Here is a 19016-nt window from a genome sequence, read left to right as displayed (position 1 = left end):
AGTAAGGTGTGAAACTCTATGTTGCTGAAGGATTACGTGATGTAAATAGCTTTTTGTATTTTGCAATAAAAGTACACTTTTGTTGTGCTTGATGTAGAAGCAGGAGATGAAGATATTCCTTTATTGAAGCAAACATGTGGAAAATTGCTCTAGATTGCTATAGTACAGAGCATCTCTCCTGAAAGGAATGAGGTTCATCTATAGGGCAGGCTCTAACTGTGGCACTCTATTGGGGTTACTCCTGGCCTACGTGGTCAAAGGAAATAATGTCACGTCCATCTAAACTGTTATAACCATGAGAGTGGCACATTTTCTCATCTATAGTGTTATATTCTAAACTGTCACTAGGCATTAACTCAGTCACTAGTGAAGTCCTACCACCTAGAGATGAACTCTGCCTCAAAATGATGTTTTCCACTTCAGTGCTACTCGTATAGCAATTACAGGGTCATTAATATCATTGCATGCAATTAGTGACAGTAGAACGAGCAAGGGATTTGTTATTTATTTAATATGAACTTTTATTATAACCCTTTCTTATCCAGCGGCTACATACAGAAACCAGAGAGATTTTCAAGGTACATGAACATCCTTGAAGAGCCAGGCTGAGTTTGTATGATACAGAAAAATATGTCCTCATTTAATGTTAAAGCTGCAGCTTTTGTTTCCAGCAAGCCTGCTTGTCATTAGCAACAATCAGTGTAACTTGAATGCTAACTAATTCTATTAGTTCTGTTCAGCTGAACTGTTAAGCAGAGCTTGCTGTGGTAGTGGGGAGAGATTTCTTTCCATCCATGTGAGGCTTTTGCCAATAGTGTGCTGAGAGAAGGGGTAAACTATGTAAAATATCTGTTCATARTTGATGAAGTTAACTAGCTAGTAATCTGTGTTAGATGCATACATTCTGATATATATTGAGTACATAATTAGTGGGCTTGCATCTSCTGCAGTTACTTCAGTACTCACAAATATGTAATTTGTTTATGTAAACTAGAAGCAGCCATGTGTGCAGTAGATCATTATCTGACATTTCTATTTCTCGGAATATGAGAAACATACTAACATACTTTTAAAAATGCTTTAGTAAAATGAAAGTCTTAACTGTCATTCATAGCAAAATAATATTGAGATATTTTTATTTTTTTGTTTTTCCAATCAACTGTAAATCTTTCCAGAATAATTTTTGAAAAGAGATATTTGACAGCAGTGAAGGAGRATTTTATTGTAAGTGGGTGGATGCTTTGACCTTCCATAATGGTTAATAATGCAGCAAGTAGTTTACTGTTTAGCACACTTCAGCTATGGTATCCATTAAACTAGAGAAAAAAATGGTGCTGCTTTCTTTTTTACAGTGAGAGACAGCAGCAGCCAGTTGAATCTGGCAGCTTTTTGGATACTTTCTTGCTCTGTTGTGCTCACTGTCTTTTTTTTTCTTTCTTTCTTTCTTTTTTTTTATTTTTTTTCCTTTTTGGAAAGGGAAAGCCTTTATTTAAAAAATGGGGAGGGAGCTTTTCCTTTTTTACCACCTATGTTCTTGTTTGGTGCCACATCCCTTTGGAATTAGTAGAATCATTATGAATGTAGGAAAAGGGGAAAAATTTATAAGGACACCCTCTTTATTTTGTGCATTGTACTTCTATTTTAGATGACATGAAATGTGGAAAGTAAATTATGGATTTTCAAAAGTGTTCTTGGAATTAAACAGTTAGTGTATATGAGATATATACAAAGGCATATTCCAGTACAGAACTGGTTAGTGTTCTCTTCCTGTGGGTGTTCTCTACCATGCACCCCAACAAAAACATTAAACAGCAGTAATGTAAACAGCAGGCCCTCTCTTGACATTTGAAAATAAGTAGAGAATTTTTTTTAAAGAACATTCTATCATCAGTCCCATCTCTAAGTACAAGTCACTACGTTAGCATTTGGAAAAGATATAGATCAGAGTAGTGGTCAGAAAATGAATCACAAATTTCACTGCAGAGCCTTTGACTTCTTMTAGAAAGGTCCTTTCTTTTTTGTATTTTTATTTTACTTTGTTTTGTTCTAGTTTTAGCCTGACTGAGCTGCTTATGTATTGCTGCTTACTTCCTCTGCAGAAAAGTAACTTGTGGGTCCTGTTCAGGTATAAATTGGGTCTTTAATTTAATTGATTTAACATTAATTTAAAAAAAAAGATAAGAATGAGAAGTGTAAAAGAAGGTTGAATTCTTCTTGTCCTTCCCTTCACATAGAATTTTTGCTTTGTTTATAATTAGAGGAGAAAAGGGTGGCTTCAGGAGTATTTATAAACACTAGAAGAGTGTTCTTTCTGTAGAAGAAAGGAAGGTTTCAATATCAATCGGAACGTTTGTAACTACAAACAAGGGTAAATCATTGGTTGCTCATAGTTAAAACTGTATATTTTATCTTTCTCTAAACATTCTGAAGCTTAACCAATGCAGCATTTGCCAATCTACCTGTTCTTTGGTCAGTGGCCTGAAGAATTTTTTTAAGTTGTTTCGGATTGCCATACAGGTCTTGTATGTACATTGGTACTTTTTTTTTTTTAAGAAAAAAGAGAGAGAGAGAATTTAACTTCAGTTAATTAAAACATTCCTTCTATTACCTCACCTGCCTTGTTCTTCATCCCTGGCTAGTCTAGAAACAACCTTTGTGTTGTAATCTGTGATTTGTGGTTTATGAGTATGTGATTTGTTCTGTTCTCGARCCTGTCCCATAAATTTAGATAATTTATGGGAAAGAAGAATTATTTATTTGGCGCTTTACTAAGAAAGTCRTTAAAAGGACCAAAAGTAGGTGACAGCAAATAGAGCACACACACATGAAGCCTGGCAAAATAAGATTCTATTATCTAATAAAATAAATAAATAAAAAAATCAAAAGCTTTACATGTGCTTAGTAATCCTTTGACTGCATATTAGATAAGTGCAGCTTTGCATTAAGAATAACTTCCTATTACTGTTGGAGCTAAAGCTTTCCCTGATTTTTGTTACTGCAATGTTTAGGCTTTTCCATTTCATTTCTATGCACAGAAACAGCACAACTGGGCAAAAGTGGAAATAGATAYAGTTATTTGATTTTATTTAGCTCTGATTTTAAGAAATCTATTTTATGATCCTGATTAAATGGTGTATCTTTGATAAAATAGTTAGTTAAATGGTTTATATCATCCAGCACACCAACTGATGACAAAACCAGTTTTGCCCTTAGTATCAGTTTGACATCATTCATTTGTGCCTATAGTCTCTGATTTGGGATTTGTTTAGTTAACACAAGAAAAGTAAAAGGGATGATCACAATTTCCCTCTTCAGGCATGTGATCTATTTTATATGTAAGCTCCAAAATTAAAATAGTTTTGAAGTTGTGTTTGTTCAAAGGATATGACATTTAATTTGGCAACTAGGTAATGTTTTTCATAAGCCTAAAACATGAAAGCATGCATAATAATTGTGACAAAAGTAAAGGGCTGAAATTTTAGTCTACAGGTGTTTTCTTTTAAGTAATTGTGGTAACAGTTTTTAATTTTGTACTGTGCATTTCTGAGAGTGTAGGAAGTCCAAATTTTGTGAGTCTGCCTTCATTTCTAATCTCTTTGTGAATGAAAAGCTATATACCGGCACAAATCCAGCAGCTTAATTCTCCATCTGATTAGAGCAATGTTACCAACTTGATAGGTTGAAAACAGCCAAGATCCATGCAGTGGCTTAGCCTCCTGGGAGGCAGAGTAATAACAATCAAATGAAGACATATTAAAATGTAATATTACTTCCTCTCTGTGGGAACTGTATAAGAATCATAGCCAGGAACTGTTCTTGTCTGCTGATTCTGTTTTGCTCGCTGGTTCCCTACCTCTACATTTATGACTAATGTATTTCATACAATAAACAGAGCTTGTGAAGTTTTAAAAGCAAATAAATGTAAAAGACCATACATTGATTTACATGATTTCCATATATATATATGTATATATATGTGTGTATATATGTATATGTATACTATTTTTTTAAATCAGGGAAGGCAGAACTGGTGTTACATGCTTTAGTTTGAATAATTTCCTCACCTCTTATCATGTGAGGTGTTGTATGAACTGAAAATGTACAATAACATTTCCAAAATGAGAAAACATTAGTAGACTCTTAAGCATAATTTTGTAAGAATTCAGTTTTTCTGAAAAGTTGAAAATCCAAACTTAAATTCCTTATAAAATAACAGCCTGTGTTGACTTCAAGGAATACAGGCACACACGATTAATATAGGGCTCAGACATCATTTTTAACTTACTGCTGAACATGTATTGTCTGTAAATTATTCAGATTTTGTCAAGGAATGTTAAAATTAACAAAAAATTTAGGGCCATTCTATGTGTTTGTTTGTAGATATGGATAAACTGTAGACTGAATAATATAGTGTGCTTTTGGCTATAATTAAGAGAAGTTTTGCCATTGATGCCAGAGGAACAGGGAAGCTCCGAGAAAATCAGAAGTACCTATCCATAAAAAGATTTTTAAAATGTTTTGTTAGCTGATGAGCAACATTGTACTTTCTTTCAGTTTCCTATATGTTGTTGTATTACTGTAAAGTGAAGTGTGTGATGGTGAGAACATTTAGTACTCCTTAACAACTTTGTATTAATCATTGATTGTGTTTGGTAATACTAATATTTAAGTAACATCTATTCTTTTTAGCCGAGAGTCATATATGGTAATTCATATGTTTTAAATGGTTCTAAAATATATCCACATTCAGACCCAAAAAGAATTTTAAAAGATTCTTTTTTCATGAATTGAAGTTCTAAAATTTGATCACATAATTATACGTGAGAGTAGCATTTCCCTTTTAGACATAAAGAGTTGGTGTTATATTTCTGTGTTTATACCCTAAACAGATAGGGTTTTGATTTTTTTTTAATATTATATCATTTTTTTAATGTAACCAGAACTCCAGGTACAAGGTTACTTTCCTGCAGAAGTATGAGTGTGATGGAGGAGCTTGGATCATAGTGGGTATAATTTTCACTTGGAGATCAGTATAGAAAGACAGCTGCAAATGTTTGAGGAATGTTTTGTACTTGTTCCCTTGTCTGACTTACGCACACTAAACTGTCAAGGGGCATTAGCAGTATAACACCGTTTTCTCTGATGTCCCAGATTACTTCTCTCTCCCTCTATGCAGCTTTTTGAAGCTTAAAACTATGTGTTTAAAACTACCCACTTTCCTTCCTGGTACACTAGGGATATGAGAGGTTATATTTCGATAGTCTTAATGAATTTTGAAAAATAATTTCCTCTAGTGGCCTTGGGTAATCGTTGGTTTAATTACAGGGAGAAGCTGAGATTGAAACTTTGCTTTGTCACTGAAACTCTCCTCTTTGAAAATTCTCCATTCCTCAGGATGTAGCACTCTCTACTGTGAGCTAAAGCATAGGCTTTCAGAAAACCCCTTGAAGAACTGTGGAAAAGTGAATACTTCTGCAAATTCATTCATCTAACATCAAAGCTATGGAAGCATTCTTTTAGCAAGCGAGGCAGATTGAACTCTTATAGGCACACAACCAGAGTCATTGTACATTTGGRCCTTCATTTTCAGACTGTATTTGAAGTAATTTTGCATTCTTCTTGCCATCTTACTTTCTTATTCTATGCTGAGGTCAGACTGCATCCTCTGCATCTTACTGTGGTCTCCTGCACTGTAGGTTAAATGGATAGGCTTTTAAAGAATAAAAAGGCATTGATGTTCAGAAGAATCAGTACTTGATTCAATTAAAATCAAGTAGAAGGTGTTTAAAGAGATGTGAACCCCCATAACCGAGATTAAAAACCAAAGAATAACAACAAAGCACGACAAAATCAGTGTTTATTAGTTGTGCTTTCAGCTGATGCTCAGCTTTGGTATTGCTTTTTACTGCTTTTTTCCCCCTGTCCTTGTGCTGGTACATTGGCAAATAGGTCATAAAAAACACTTTCAGCAAAGACACATTTGATTTATGTCCAGAACTGGTTCTTAGTATTGATTTTTTTTYCCCTCTGGAAAAAAACAAAAGAAAACAAAACTATACGTCTCCATTATTTTCTGAGCCTGGCAATGCAGTGGCACATTTCAGATCTGCTTTTATCTTAAATTACTCATTGTGCTTTTTTATATTTTAAAAAGCCCCCCACCCCCTTTTTTTGAAAGTTTTTTTTTTTTTTTTTTTTTTTTTTTTATGTACTTCCATTATCACGTTTTTACAGTGGGGAGGGACACGAGGAGGAGCTGGGAGGGACCACATATAAGGAAAAGGGACTTATAGGAAAAGAAAGCACAATTTGGGAAGTTCGTATGGTGGCTGTAATTTGAGTTAGTCACAAAAGAGGCAGAAGGGGAACAAAAACAAGAAGTAGATCAAAGGCTAGGAAGCAGGGTTCAGCGGTATGGGGTTTATATCTTTATGGCTAGAGAGAAGATTAGAGCAAGAAAAATACTACCATGGGGCTAGGAAGACATTGTGAAGGAAAAAGGAAATATACATTGACTACATTTGAAAGAAAATCCCCAAGGAAGGTGAAAGAGAAGGAAGGAGAATTAAAAACAAAAATCTGAACAGTGTGAAGCCCTTATTGAATTAGATCCTGAGCTGAAAAGAGAGAGGCTGGAAGTAGAAAAGTGCTGCTTAAGCAGTTCATCAGAGCCACRGCAAGCAGCAAGCTCTGTATCTCCTTTTTCCCATTTGTTTTGTTTCCAGTCGGTGGCCTGGAATGGGTGTGTGTGTGCCTGCATCTGTTTGTGTGTGTGCTTCGGGACAGGAATAAATACCTCCAAGAAGTGACGAGGGTACAGGATGAAATAGATCCAGGATCCACACACGCTCGCAGGGGCTGCAGTGCCGTCATTCGCCTGCCTGGCTAATGGGTGGTGGTTACTGTCAGGGTGGCGAGTGTAGCCTATGAGCCCGACTTGGTCTTTACGCTCTGAATATATCGTGCAAGGCAGCTGACGTGGAGGGGGAAAAAAAAAAGAAAGAAAGAAAGAAAAGCCGGTGCGCTCCCTAAATAGTGATGATGGAGCAAACTGACCACAACGTGTAAGCTTTGCCACCTTTACGGTGATGCCAGTGCACACACCCAACCGAGCTCCCACCTGCCCAGGTTTCCCAGGCTGGTGTGGCTGCAGYGGTCACATCTCAGGAGCTGCAGAGTTTTCTTTTTTCCAGCAGCTGGTTGGGTTTGTAACCAACAGCTGGCTCTGTGCTGCTCTGGGCTGGAGTGTGCGCGYGTACCGCTAAACTGTGTGACTCAATGTTTTGCATTCTCCAAGGAAGTTGTGCTTCGCGCACAAATCGCTTTACARTGTCAGTTTGCGGTGGGGTTGCGCGGGGGTGTACGGTTCGAGCAAGCACGTAGATAAGCGCGAACAATATAAACACAGGGGAAGGCACCCATTTGTTTGTGTAAGCTAAAAGGTTGTGAGAATAGAGCGTATCTCCCCCTTCTTGCCTCCACCTCCGCAAATGCTTCTGAATGCTGAGAAAAGTGAGATTGTACTTTAAAATATTAAATGGTTTTCCAATCAGTGCAGAATCTCAGCTTTCACCTGGGCCTTTTGTATGTGTTCACTTTTTCCAGCAGGAGATTTGTAATAGAGGAAGCAAGTGTAACATGGTGATTATAAAGATAGGACTTTGGAAAAAAAAAAAAAAAAAATTATCAAATGTCTATCTTTAAAGTGCTTAGTTAAATTGCAAAGTGACACACCCAGGGAGTGACTTTTCTTGAAGCATGAAACACAATTTGGAAAAAAAAAAAAAAGAAAGAAAAGAAAAAAAAAGAAAGGATGAATTTTCAGTGCTTTACTCCTTTGAGTCTGCTATGGCTTCCTTTTCAGCTGACTCCATCACCTTTTAGGAAGGTGCTGTGTTTTTGTGCAAGCTAGTCAGTCAGTCAATTGTGCATAGAAAAGAAGTTGCTGGGTAAATTTGAAACCTTGATAACACATTCCTCCATTTGTATGTATTGTACAGCTTACCAATGTATTCATTCCTTTGGCTTTCAACATTTCACAACTTTCCATAGGTCAACCTGAGCAACAAGAACAGGTCCTGGTAGATGAAAAGACTTTATGCTTTTAGACATTCATGTTCACATCACTTTGTTGGTTTCCTGGTTTTTATTTTATTTTTTATTTTTATTTTTTAATCAGCAACATCAAATGGGTCTTTGGAGGGCCTGGATAACCAGGAGGGAGGGGTGTGCCAGACAAAAACCATGAAGATCCTCATGAAAGTTGGACAAGGTAAAGACCATCTGCTGTTTCATGAAATTACTTTGATCAGTCTCGATATCCTCTTAGTTTTCAGACKTCTTTTAATAGTGTAGAACAGAGAGCCAACCAAGTCTAGTGTGGTCATTCCTCCCTTATAGTCTGAAAGCAAAGCCTATTTTCTGTTCTTCAGCTACTGACAGATTTCTGCAGGAGGAGGGCTAGTGTAATAAGATCTCTTCRTTGGAGAGCTCCCTAGAAGGAAGGGTCGTCTGGGAGTAATGTGTTTCAGTCATTTTTATTTTTATTTTAAAAACAAAAGCCACAACTTCACTATTCAAAATTATTTAAAATAAATGAAAGGTGAGAAGCTAATATTTCTATACTTTGCTTGTTATAAATTCTGTTTACAGAGAAGTTTTTGTTCATTGTCTCTTTTCACATATAGATAACGTATTGTGCAGAAAGAAAGAATTATTCTTCTAAGTAGAAGTTGGTTTAGTAGTCAATCAACTTCCTCAGTTAAACTGAAATGTCATCTGCAAAGCTTTTCTTGCCAATTACAGGAATCCCTATAGTTTCTGCAGATGGCCTTACAATTTAAACCTSTGAAATAACTAATATAATCACTTTGCTTTAAAAGGAAAATTACATTGCTATATCTCATAGTCCTTTGCATAAAGATTCTTCTGTTTAAAGCTATTCATGTCTCGTGATAAATATAACCAATTTATAAAGCCTGATATCATTGAAAGTCTAAGCTGCAGTGAATCATTTTTTCTCATAGATCCCAATTCTGCTGGATTACCTCGGAATACGGATCCAACAAAACGCCCAGAGCAGGAAGCTGGTACCAATGGGAAAAGTTCCACGACGAGTCCATTTGTGAARGATCATTCAGGTAGATATCATGGCGTTTTTGACCTGGAAAGTGGCTCTGACAGATTTCCTCCTTTGTTCCCAAGTGCATTTTTATTTTACTACTGAAATGTGATAAAATAAATATTTTCATACCAAGGTGAAGCAAAAATTAGTTCTGATGTTCCARTGGATAGTATCTAGGAGCTTTAAGTTTTGGCAACAGTTACTCTTTTCCCTCTTTCACTTTGCAGTTGAAGTTAATTACATCTTATAAGAATATCACTCATTTACAGGAAAGTTTTTGGATAGGACATTCTCTAAGCAGTTTTAAGTGTATGTAAGTGCTGCCTTATATTTAGTACTCTGGCAAATGAAAGACTCTTTTGGTCTTTCTCTTCCCGTATAATACATTATCAAGTGGTTCTCGACAGCCATTTATAAAGTTTATTTCAAGGCACCTGTAATTAATGCCTTGATCTTTTAAATGRTCGTATAAAGTCTACACATGAATGACTTATCCTTCAGTAAATTATTTTTTTTTTAATAATTAGCTTAGCAAGAGAAAGTGATAGTTTCAAACAAGTATCTCCAAGATGAATTTTGCACATTAAGTGAACAAGAATAAAAACCCAATTCTTAAGACACAAGGTCTCTGGAAAAAAATACTGTGAATTTGGAATGTTACAAAGCAAAACTTGCTTGCAGTTGATTTTGGAGTTCTCAAAAATAGCTTCAAGTTTTCCTTGCTAGCTACATCATTTGTTACCAGGCTGAGTGTTTGATATGACAGTTGTTGCATAGACTTCAGCAATTTCATACTGAGGTTACAGTTGGAAAAGTTCATAGTTTTGTGAACTTAGCTTCTGTAGCATTATTCCTCTGGGAGTGAGCATAAGAGAGGAAAGAGTTATTTCAAACTTCCAAGTGAGAAAGTGTCAAGTAGGCATTCATTTAATTCTTGTGACAAACTGATAATGTGATGAGGTCAAATATTGACAAGCTGTTGTGCATGTGAGCTTCTCCTGACTTCCATATACATGGGTTCTTTTTTTTTTTTTTTTTTTTAATAAGTGTAAGTTAGGTAATATACACAGATATATGTCATAATCATTTTGCCTATTTCCCACACTGCTTCAAGCTCCTTTGTTTCATTTGCAAGCCAGAAGAGTCTACAGAAATAGGCACTGAGGGCTGTTTAACTTAAATCAATATCTATAAAACAAAATAGCAAAACTGTGTGACAATAAACAGTGCCAGTTGTCCTGAGAACTGTTGTTTCCCTGTGTATCTGCCCCCTTGCAGTCTCTGTCCCACCCCTCTTGAGCTGGCTAGCATCTGTTCAAAGATGCGGTGTGCATCAAAGGCTGCCTTGTCAGTGCCAGTCGCTGCTGCTGATGGATGATGATGTATGAAATAGTGTGTTTTGGGAGCAGCATAAAAGTGAGACCAGCAGACACACAGTCTTGTTTAATATTGATTGCTGACTACAGCTGTTTGCATTTAGCTATCTAACAGGGTAATTGGTTTGTCAAAGTTTAGCTGTCAGTTAATTCTTCCAGTCTTGCTTACTCTACACATTTTTAAAAAGCGTAAATTGGTTGCAGGATGACAATAACTTTTATCTGTTGTATTTCCGTTCTTTCTAGGATCTAGCACAGATGGCAGTAAGGCGGGGCATTCCAGTATACTGGGTTCAGAGGTGGCCTTATTTGCAGGGATTGCATCAGGGTGCATCATTTTCATCGTCATCATCATCACTTTGGTGGTTCTTTTATTGAAGTACCGGAGAAGACACAGGAAGCATTCCCCGCAGCACACTACAACTCTCTCACTTAGTACATTAGCCACCCCAAAACGCAGTGGCAACAACAATGGTTCTGAGCCCAGTGACATTATCATTCCACTAAGGACTGCAGACAGTGTCTTTTGCCCCCACTATGAAAAGGTCAGCGGCGACTATGGACATCCGGTGTATATAGTTCAAGAGATGCCTCCTCAGAGTCCAGCAAACATTTATTACAAGGTCTGAGAAACACAAAACCAACTCTGTGGTACAGTTGAGTCATAGAGGAAACTTACTGGTCAAATGCTTTCTGTTGGGGTTTGTGATGGTGCCTTGTGCGCTAGTATTGACTCAAGCACAGGGGAGAAAAGGCGACAGCTGTTTCTCCGAGAGCCAACTTGAGCTGGACAGCTTACCTAGTCTGTAGAATTCCTATCTCGGTGAATAAATATTCACTAAAAGCTGGAAGACTTTAATGTAGAAGATACCCATTCTGATTGCTGTACTCTTGTTACATTCATCATCCTCAAAGCCATGTGCTGCAGGCATTCAGGCATGTACAAAAGCCAAGGGAAGATGGAGTGATCCATGGATGTTAATAGTTCTAGGCATCCTGGGAAGGTGCTCTAGGATATGAAGCTTGAAATGCAATCTTCTGACTTTTGTGTGTCTCTCTCAGTGCATACTGGATTTGTCACACAGAACTTGGTGTCTAAGTAAGACTTTTAAAGTTCTCTTGCTTTCAGTCCGTCACTGTTCCATTTATTTCTGTTATCTGGGGCTCTGCCATCCTTCACTTAAGATTTCCTTTCACTCCACCTCCTGAATCACTAATGGAACATTAATGTTTGGAGATCCGTGGTCCATCCATCTGCTACAGCAGCCTCACTTGAATGGGTAATACATTTATAGAAATTGTGTTTGATAGTAAGGAGCCTTCCAGCCAAAAGTTAGGCTGTCAACAAAGTCAGGAGCAGGACTGGGTGGTGGAGGGAAGGGCTGACTGCAGTTGCAATAGAAGCTGGGAAGAAGAAACCATTTAGGTAGCACAGCACTTTGATGTGCTGAGTTTTAAGAGTCAAGTAGGAAACAATAACACGYGCAGTGGATTAGGGCTGCATTTGAAGGAATTCATGGTTATCAAATACCAGTGTGCAGAAAAAATAGAACCTTCAATACAGTAGAACAAAGGGGTGTTGCTAGTAAATGAGCAAGCTCGGAGAGGACAAGACAATAGTAGGCCACTGAGGATATATTAGGGCAGGGCTGTTGTGGTACTGGCAATAAAATATACAGCTTTGAAGCTGTAGCAAAAATGTAGTCTGCTTCGGATGACTTTTAAGCAGACTCAGCTGCTATACTATCACATTATACTAAACACAGGGAAAGCATTTAAAAAAAAATAGCAGAGAGCCAAATCTGACCAAGATGATTATAAGCCAATGGGTCAAATGAGCTGTAATTCCATCACTGGTAAAGTTGTAAAAAAGAACTTTCTCATCTGAAAATAAATCAGAATTTCTTTTCTGACTGAGCCTTTTGACACTTTGGCTTATTGTAGTGCTGTCCCTGCACAGTTAGTGTAGGTACTGTAACTGACACAGCAGTTCATTGGTGCTCTGTTGCAAAGTTAAAGCACATATGGCAAACCTCTTGCAATCCATAAGAATAAAATAAATTATGACACTGAGATGGAGAAGGAAGATATGTCTTATTTATAATAGGTGTATAGAACACAAGGGATATAAAATGAGAGTTTTTCTTTCTTTCTTTCTTCTTTGTTTTGTTTTTTTTTTTTTTACTAATATATATTTTGAGATTGCACAGAATCCACACCAGAAGATGTGAAAATCATTTGCAGCGATTAAATAGTCTTAACTTATCATCACTTTTTATACACACACAATACACACACATATATATGTGTATGTTTATACATATATATATATATATATATATAGAATTTTTAAAAAAGGAAACTGCTTTTGGGAAAAAGAAAAAAAAAACAACCATTCCAAAATAACAATAATGAGGGCATATACAAAAAGACCTAAAGCCCTTTAAAGCCATCTCACATAACAGTAAACTAGGAAATAAAAGACCCAGAATATCAGAAAATCAAATGTTACTGCATTGCATATTTAACAATGACAAAATGTTCCGGCATTTATTTTCTGTGTTTTGTTTTCCCTTGCCTTATGGGCTGAAGTGTTCTGTAGATTTCATCAAGATTCATAGAGGGGGGGTTCAGGTTAAAGTTTTCTCTTTAGCATGGTTATTCCCCTAAAGTCCCCACCCTGCGGGGGGGGGACACCCTACTTTTTAATGTGCTATGCAAAATAGACATTTCTAACATAGTCATGTTACTATGGTAACACTTTGCTTTCTGATTGGGGAAGAAAATGTAGCAACAGCATTTTGGGGTTCTCCAGCCTCTAGTGAGCACCTGCAAGAAAAACAAAAACAAACTGTCGTACAGATTATTACTCTCTCTGTTTCCTGAACCTGAAGATGATTTGGGGATGTTGGTCCAAAAGAGAGAAACAAAACAAAAAAATCCCAACCCGTGGTTCTGTGGAAGGTTACCATGGTGACTAACTACAGTACATATGTAATTCTTTTCAACAACCCTTCCTTTCTGTGAATCCATCCATACAAGGTTCTCTTGTAAGTCATTAAGATTTTATTTGGGGGAGGGGGAGAAAGGGAAAATATGGGTTTACTGATTCTGATTTTTATTAAATCAAATCTATGCTTCATCAGTTGGCTACATTCTAGTTATGTACTAAACTGTGAAAAAAAATCAGATAAATTGCTGAAGAGCAACCTGCAACCAATTGAAAAAAAAAATGTACTGTGTGTCTGTTTTGTGTCTGGTGCAGAATTATGACAATCTACCAACTGTTCCTTTATTTGACGTTGGTTCAGCTTTGAAAAGTTACTGTAAATGCCTTGCTTATATGATCATCCCTAGTCACCCGACTTGGAATTTGCACCATCATGTCTAAGTGAAGATGCTGTAAATAGGTTCAGATTTACTGTATATGGATTTGGGGTGTTACAGTAGCCTTATTCGCCTTTTTAAATAATAATTAAAAAAACACACATGAAAACAAGACAAAAATGGCTTTTCTTAACCAGATTGTGTATATAGAGCAATGTTGGTTTTTTTATAAAGTCTGAGCAAGATGTTTTGTATAAAATTTGAATTTTGCAATGTATTTAGCTACAGCTTGTTTAAAGGCAGTGTCATTCCCCTTTGCACTGTATTGAGGAAAAAAATGGTATAAAAGGTTGCCAAATTGCCGCATATTTGTGCTGAAATTGTGTACCATGAATATTTATTTAAGAGTTTCTTTGTCCAGTTTGTAAGTAACACAGTATTATGCTTGAGTTATAAATAATTTCTTCTTTCTTTGTTTTGTTTTGTTTTTAAACTAGCCGGTCATAATTTTGAAATCTGCTTTAGTTCCACATTGCAATTAGCTCCCAGAAAATGAAAATTATGAAAATCACATTCCACGTCTGTTTCAAACTGAATTTGTTCTTAAAAAAATAAAATATTTTTTTCCTATGGAAACCTTGCCTTCTAAGTATTTTGTTCTTTTTTTGCCATTTTATTTTTCCTTTCCTAAAAGATAAAAATAAATGAGAAAAGCATCAAGCCTCCCTTCCCTGACCCTTGCTTGCTCCCTCTTCTCTCCCTCTCTATCTCTCTCTTCCCTTCTTTCTCTCTCCACCTTGGTTGCTGGTGGTTTCTAAAGGAAGTAAGTGCATTATAATATACTGGCCTACTTTTTCTCTGGACTTTCTCTTATGTACACTATCAGATTATAAAATCCATGTAGGGGTCTTATGCCCTTTGAAGTCAGTGGGCTTGTAGCAGGTGCAGTAGCCAAGCTGTCTAGGAGATGAGATAACAACCATGCATGTAATGCCCAGAAATGATGGGGTAAGGTTATACTGTGGGCAGAGCAAGAGAAACCAAAAATCTGAACCATTCTGGCCACTGGTGTTCTCCCTGCTGCTCCTGGGGAAACGAAGCAGCCAGGCTGAGGGTATGTGGGTGAGCAAGAAGGGACAGGAGATGGAAGAAGCTAGGAGAAACAGGGAAGGGGTAGAAATACCAAAAGCCCAAAATGTCTTTATATGTTCTTTCAATGGGGCTTTGCAAYGCCCCGTCCCTGCTTTACGGCTATGAGTAAGGTGCTCTGTAATCACAGACCTATTGGTAAAAGCCAAGTTAAGGAAGGTTGGGGCCAACATGTGCAGATAACACAAGCCTTAATACAAGATCTGTGGTTGTACCATTCTCTGTCATTTTCACTAGGATAACTGATACATTTAACAAATACTTTCATTTTTAACAAAGCCCAGTCTCCCTTGAAAGTGAAGTATTTTTCAGTCTGCTTGCAGTGCATAAATGGAGTGGTTATCCATGGAGCAACAGGTGGGAAGGTCTAAAGAGGGTAAAGACGCATTTGTCACTTTTAACAACTGATATCGATTTGTCATAGAGTTTTTGTTATTCGTAGTGATGGTCATGTAATTCCCATTTGTCTTTTTTTTTTTTTTATGAATAATCAGGGAAAAAAGGTCCGATAAAGTTAAACTTTGAGGCTCTACTTGTGTTGCAGTGCCACATGTATTCTGAAACTGGACTTACAGAAAGCCCTAGAGACTATTGAATTGCTGGGCTAGCATGGCAATGAGGAGGCGTCTTGCTAGGAGAGCTAATGTTAGAGGTCCCGCTTACAAACTCTGTAATGGGATGATCTTAGGGGGAAATTCATACCTGGATAGATTCACCTTGCAACAACACATGCACAAGTCACTTGGTCCAGCAGAACCCTTGAGAGCACATGCTGGAGCATGTGAGCATCCACTGACTTCTCAGGTAAATCACGGGGGCCTAATCCTGCACTGATGGGTGTGAGTCACTTCAGAGGAAGCAGGGCTGTGCACTCGGAGCCACACGCACGCTCRGCTGGGTCACGACTTTACGCTTTGCTTTGTGCTCGCACACGGGGGATTTCGCTTGCTCGGCTTGGCAAAAATTGTTGTAAGGGTAGCCGCATCCTCAACGGCCGAGAGGTGCTCGGGTCGGGGCTGCGCTAAAAGGTTTTTCTGACTTAGCTGTCTGGTAGAACCGTGACTCTCGAGCTTAGTTAAGGCTTTAATTCGTTGCTTTTATTTAGGCTTTGGTAAATACTGGAGTGTGGTGATAACAGAAAAATATTTCAGTAGTGTCAGGTTGACATGGTATTTTCTTTTCTGTGCCTCATTTTTTTGTCCATACTAAATATATATCTATATAATATTAGCATAAGTAAACTGACAGCCCTCGCCTGTTTTCGTTACAGTTTTAGCAATAAGGCAAAAACAGTGTTGCTACAAACTCTGTCTCCACTGAGGGGGGAAGACTGGTTGCCAGTGAAACTGTATCTGCATAGTTGCACTTGCTGAAGAAGATGCCGGGTTAATGGGAGGGCCTTACACACACGCAAGTAACAGAACCTCCGCTGAGTTTATTAAACTCATTTTAGTAAACAGTATGTGCCTTAGACACTCGGAGTAAAGCTGTTGACTTATAATCCATCTTTGATAACTTGCAGAGGAAAAAAAAAAATGCACTAGCATTCTGCACTGCTGCTGACACTGCACTATTAATTATCAAACAAGCACAAAATCAGAATTTACTGCCTTTACTGTTAAGCCTGGTTCCCTGGCAAGAACCAGTCCAAGCCAATAGGTTCTGCTAAGTGGAAAATAAAATTATAATTCACAGTTGTTATCCATCTAGAATGGAATAAGAATCCATTACATAAAATAGTGCCTCACAGAGTAAGCGTAACAAAATGTTACTACCTATGTTTGAAATGTTATACCTCCTCCTCTAGCTTTTCCASGATGCATTGATCAAAAGCTCACTCAGTCAGCAGCATGCCTATTTTGATTCTATGGGCACTATAAATTTCCTTTCTACAGAAAAGTTAACCATTCAAAATGTGGTGCAGTGGTTAGCAAAAGAAAATAAAAAGCAAATCCAGTCTTTTTAAGAGACACGCTCTGTCTTTGTAGCCACATGATAAACTTTGGTGGGAAAAAGCCCAATGTTTAAAAAATATGGAACACAGCTACACAAAAATTATGTAGTTGATGTACCGTTGCATGAAGCATAAGATMAGTAATCAAGTAATACTTGTTTGGAAAAAGAAGAGGGTTGAGGAATATATCACAATATATTCTCGGTTGTGACATTCATAATCTGGATRGTGCTGGATTCAGCTACCTGAGCTATAATCTGCGATGAACTGAAATAACAGCTGTCACGTGACTTACAGAAATACTTTGATGCTTCATTAAGGCATAACGTAACCCATCAGAGACACCCAAAAGATAAGATCACGGGGCTGGGGGTGGAAATAATGTTACTGTTGGAAGTATAGTGTGCAGATGACGTCCTTACCAGTGCCATACTGGTGTGAAACGTGGGCAAAGGCCTGCCCACACCTGGTGAAGACGAGGAGGAGGAGTTATAGGTGGCTGTTTCTGGAGAAAGGCTTCGTGTGGAGTGGAGGGAGAAGGAGAGGTGGGGTGTGTGGGAGAGCAATGACTTCCTGCTGGAGAGCCTTAGGGACCGCTGCAATGAAAAAGTGCTGGGRACAAATTAGACCACGATGGCAAGCCCCGGTATGGAAGTGGTTAGAAAGATGAGGTCTTTACAGCGCCGATAAAGACTGAAATGGAAAACAGGTATTAGCATGTAGAAGAAAAATGCTGATAGCAGAAAGAGAAATAAATATTGTGTGATTGATAACTGTTGACTGCTGTTTCAAGTAAGTGAGGATATCAGATTTCAGGTTGTTCTGCTAGACCCTGGGAGGAAACAGAGRAATACAGTGGGATGGAGAATGGAGACCGTAATTCAGAGCTTTCTTGAAATTGAGATTTTGTGGAAAAGAGATYAAAGATCTGCAAGAATTGGAAAGCTATAGGATTATTAGAAGTCCAAACAGCACAGAAACTTGTACGTGGCTTTTGAAAGCTGTAGAATAGGATTTGTGTTTCTGTAAGTGCATTGAGAAAACCCCATGTACTTAGGGTGCTAAAGGAGTGAAATTAATTTAAYAATATGAGGAATGCGTTGGGTGTGGGGAAGTGATTGCTTCTAGATCCCACCTTCCACAGATATAAATTAGTGTAGCTCAGTTCGGTATCTGATCCTGCTGATCACAATTCAGAATTGCTCATGCATAAGCAATACTCGTGCAGGTTTTGTTATACCTCTTAGCTATGAAAAAGTGCTTTATAAGAGTGTTGTCCTGAATATTATAAAGACTGTACTCAAAAAMATACCAACAATGAATGCTTTTATAAGAGAGTGCTATTAAATGCCCTAATAATTGTAATTTGTATTTTGTTGAACATCTTTCAGCAATTTGCTATATCTGTTCATTAAAAATAGGTTGGATTACTAGAAAATGTGTAATAAAAATTGTTCTCATTCTAACGTGTCTTTTTGTCCTCTATTGTAATATTTAAACTCATTCCCTCCTATTCTTGTGTTCAATTCTATTTCATACGCATAACTGGCAGRTCACCTGTCCGCTGTTCTCCTTTTAACCATCCATCCACACATGCCAYGATCCCAGTGTTACCAAATCATGTAACTGGACCACAATACTCAATGTTGGCTCTCTCTAACKCAGCTGCTGGAATTATGCGTTACACGAAAAAGCTAATACTTATTGAAAAGAAATAAAGTTTTAGCCTTTATCTCTGTGAAGAAATACTAGAAGATGTGATGCTGGAAGGCTCATAAACCGAAAGATAATGCAAAAGAAATCTATATGTTTCACTTTGAAAAATCTCAAGATTCAGAAAAAACCAAATGATTTTCAGGTGTATGAGTTAAAAATAATAGCATGTGCTGTATTCTTTCCATGCTCTTTTCTTCGCTATGTGCTTTGTATTCTTTCTGCACACAAAAAACAAAGTGAATGTAAATTGTATAGGCCTCAAAGCAGGGTTCAGGCTGGAAAGATTCAGACTGTTGGCTCTGGAGGTCTTGTATTGAATTTCCAGCCTTGYGGAAATGGTGGCTGCTTTCCTTCAGCCCATTTCTCACGT

The 19016-nt window shown here is 37.5% G+C and overlaps 1 protein-coding gene across 1 annotated transcript in view; it reads left to right on the top strand.

Moving 5' to 3' along the window:
* Nucleotides 1-12892, top strand: part of EFNB2 (ephrin B2) — a 43837-nt gene extending 30945 nt beyond the window's left edge. Inside the window, exons 3-5 of the mRNA XM_085318117.1 lie at nt 8180-8272; nt 9027-9140; nt 10747-12892. Coding sequence (XP_085174243.1) covers nt 8180-8272; nt 9027-9140; nt 10747-11129 — 590 coding nt within the window. The 3' untranslated portion in view covers nt 11130-12892. The remainder of the gene's footprint in view (nt 1-8179; nt 8273-9026; nt 9141-10746) is intronic.
* Nucleotides 12893-19016: the final 6124 nt, after the last annotated feature.

Source organism: Rhea americana, unplaced genomic scaffold (assembly GCF_003343005.1).
Source record: "Rhea americana isolate MKP2758 unplaced genomic scaffold, rheAme1 scaffold_52, whole genome shotgun sequence".
NCBI lineage: Eukaryota > Metazoa > Chordata > Aves > Rheiformes > Rheidae > Rhea > Rhea americana.
The sequence above is the reverse complement of the archived record's forward strand: the minus strand, read 5'-3'. Positions and strand labels throughout refer to the sequence as shown.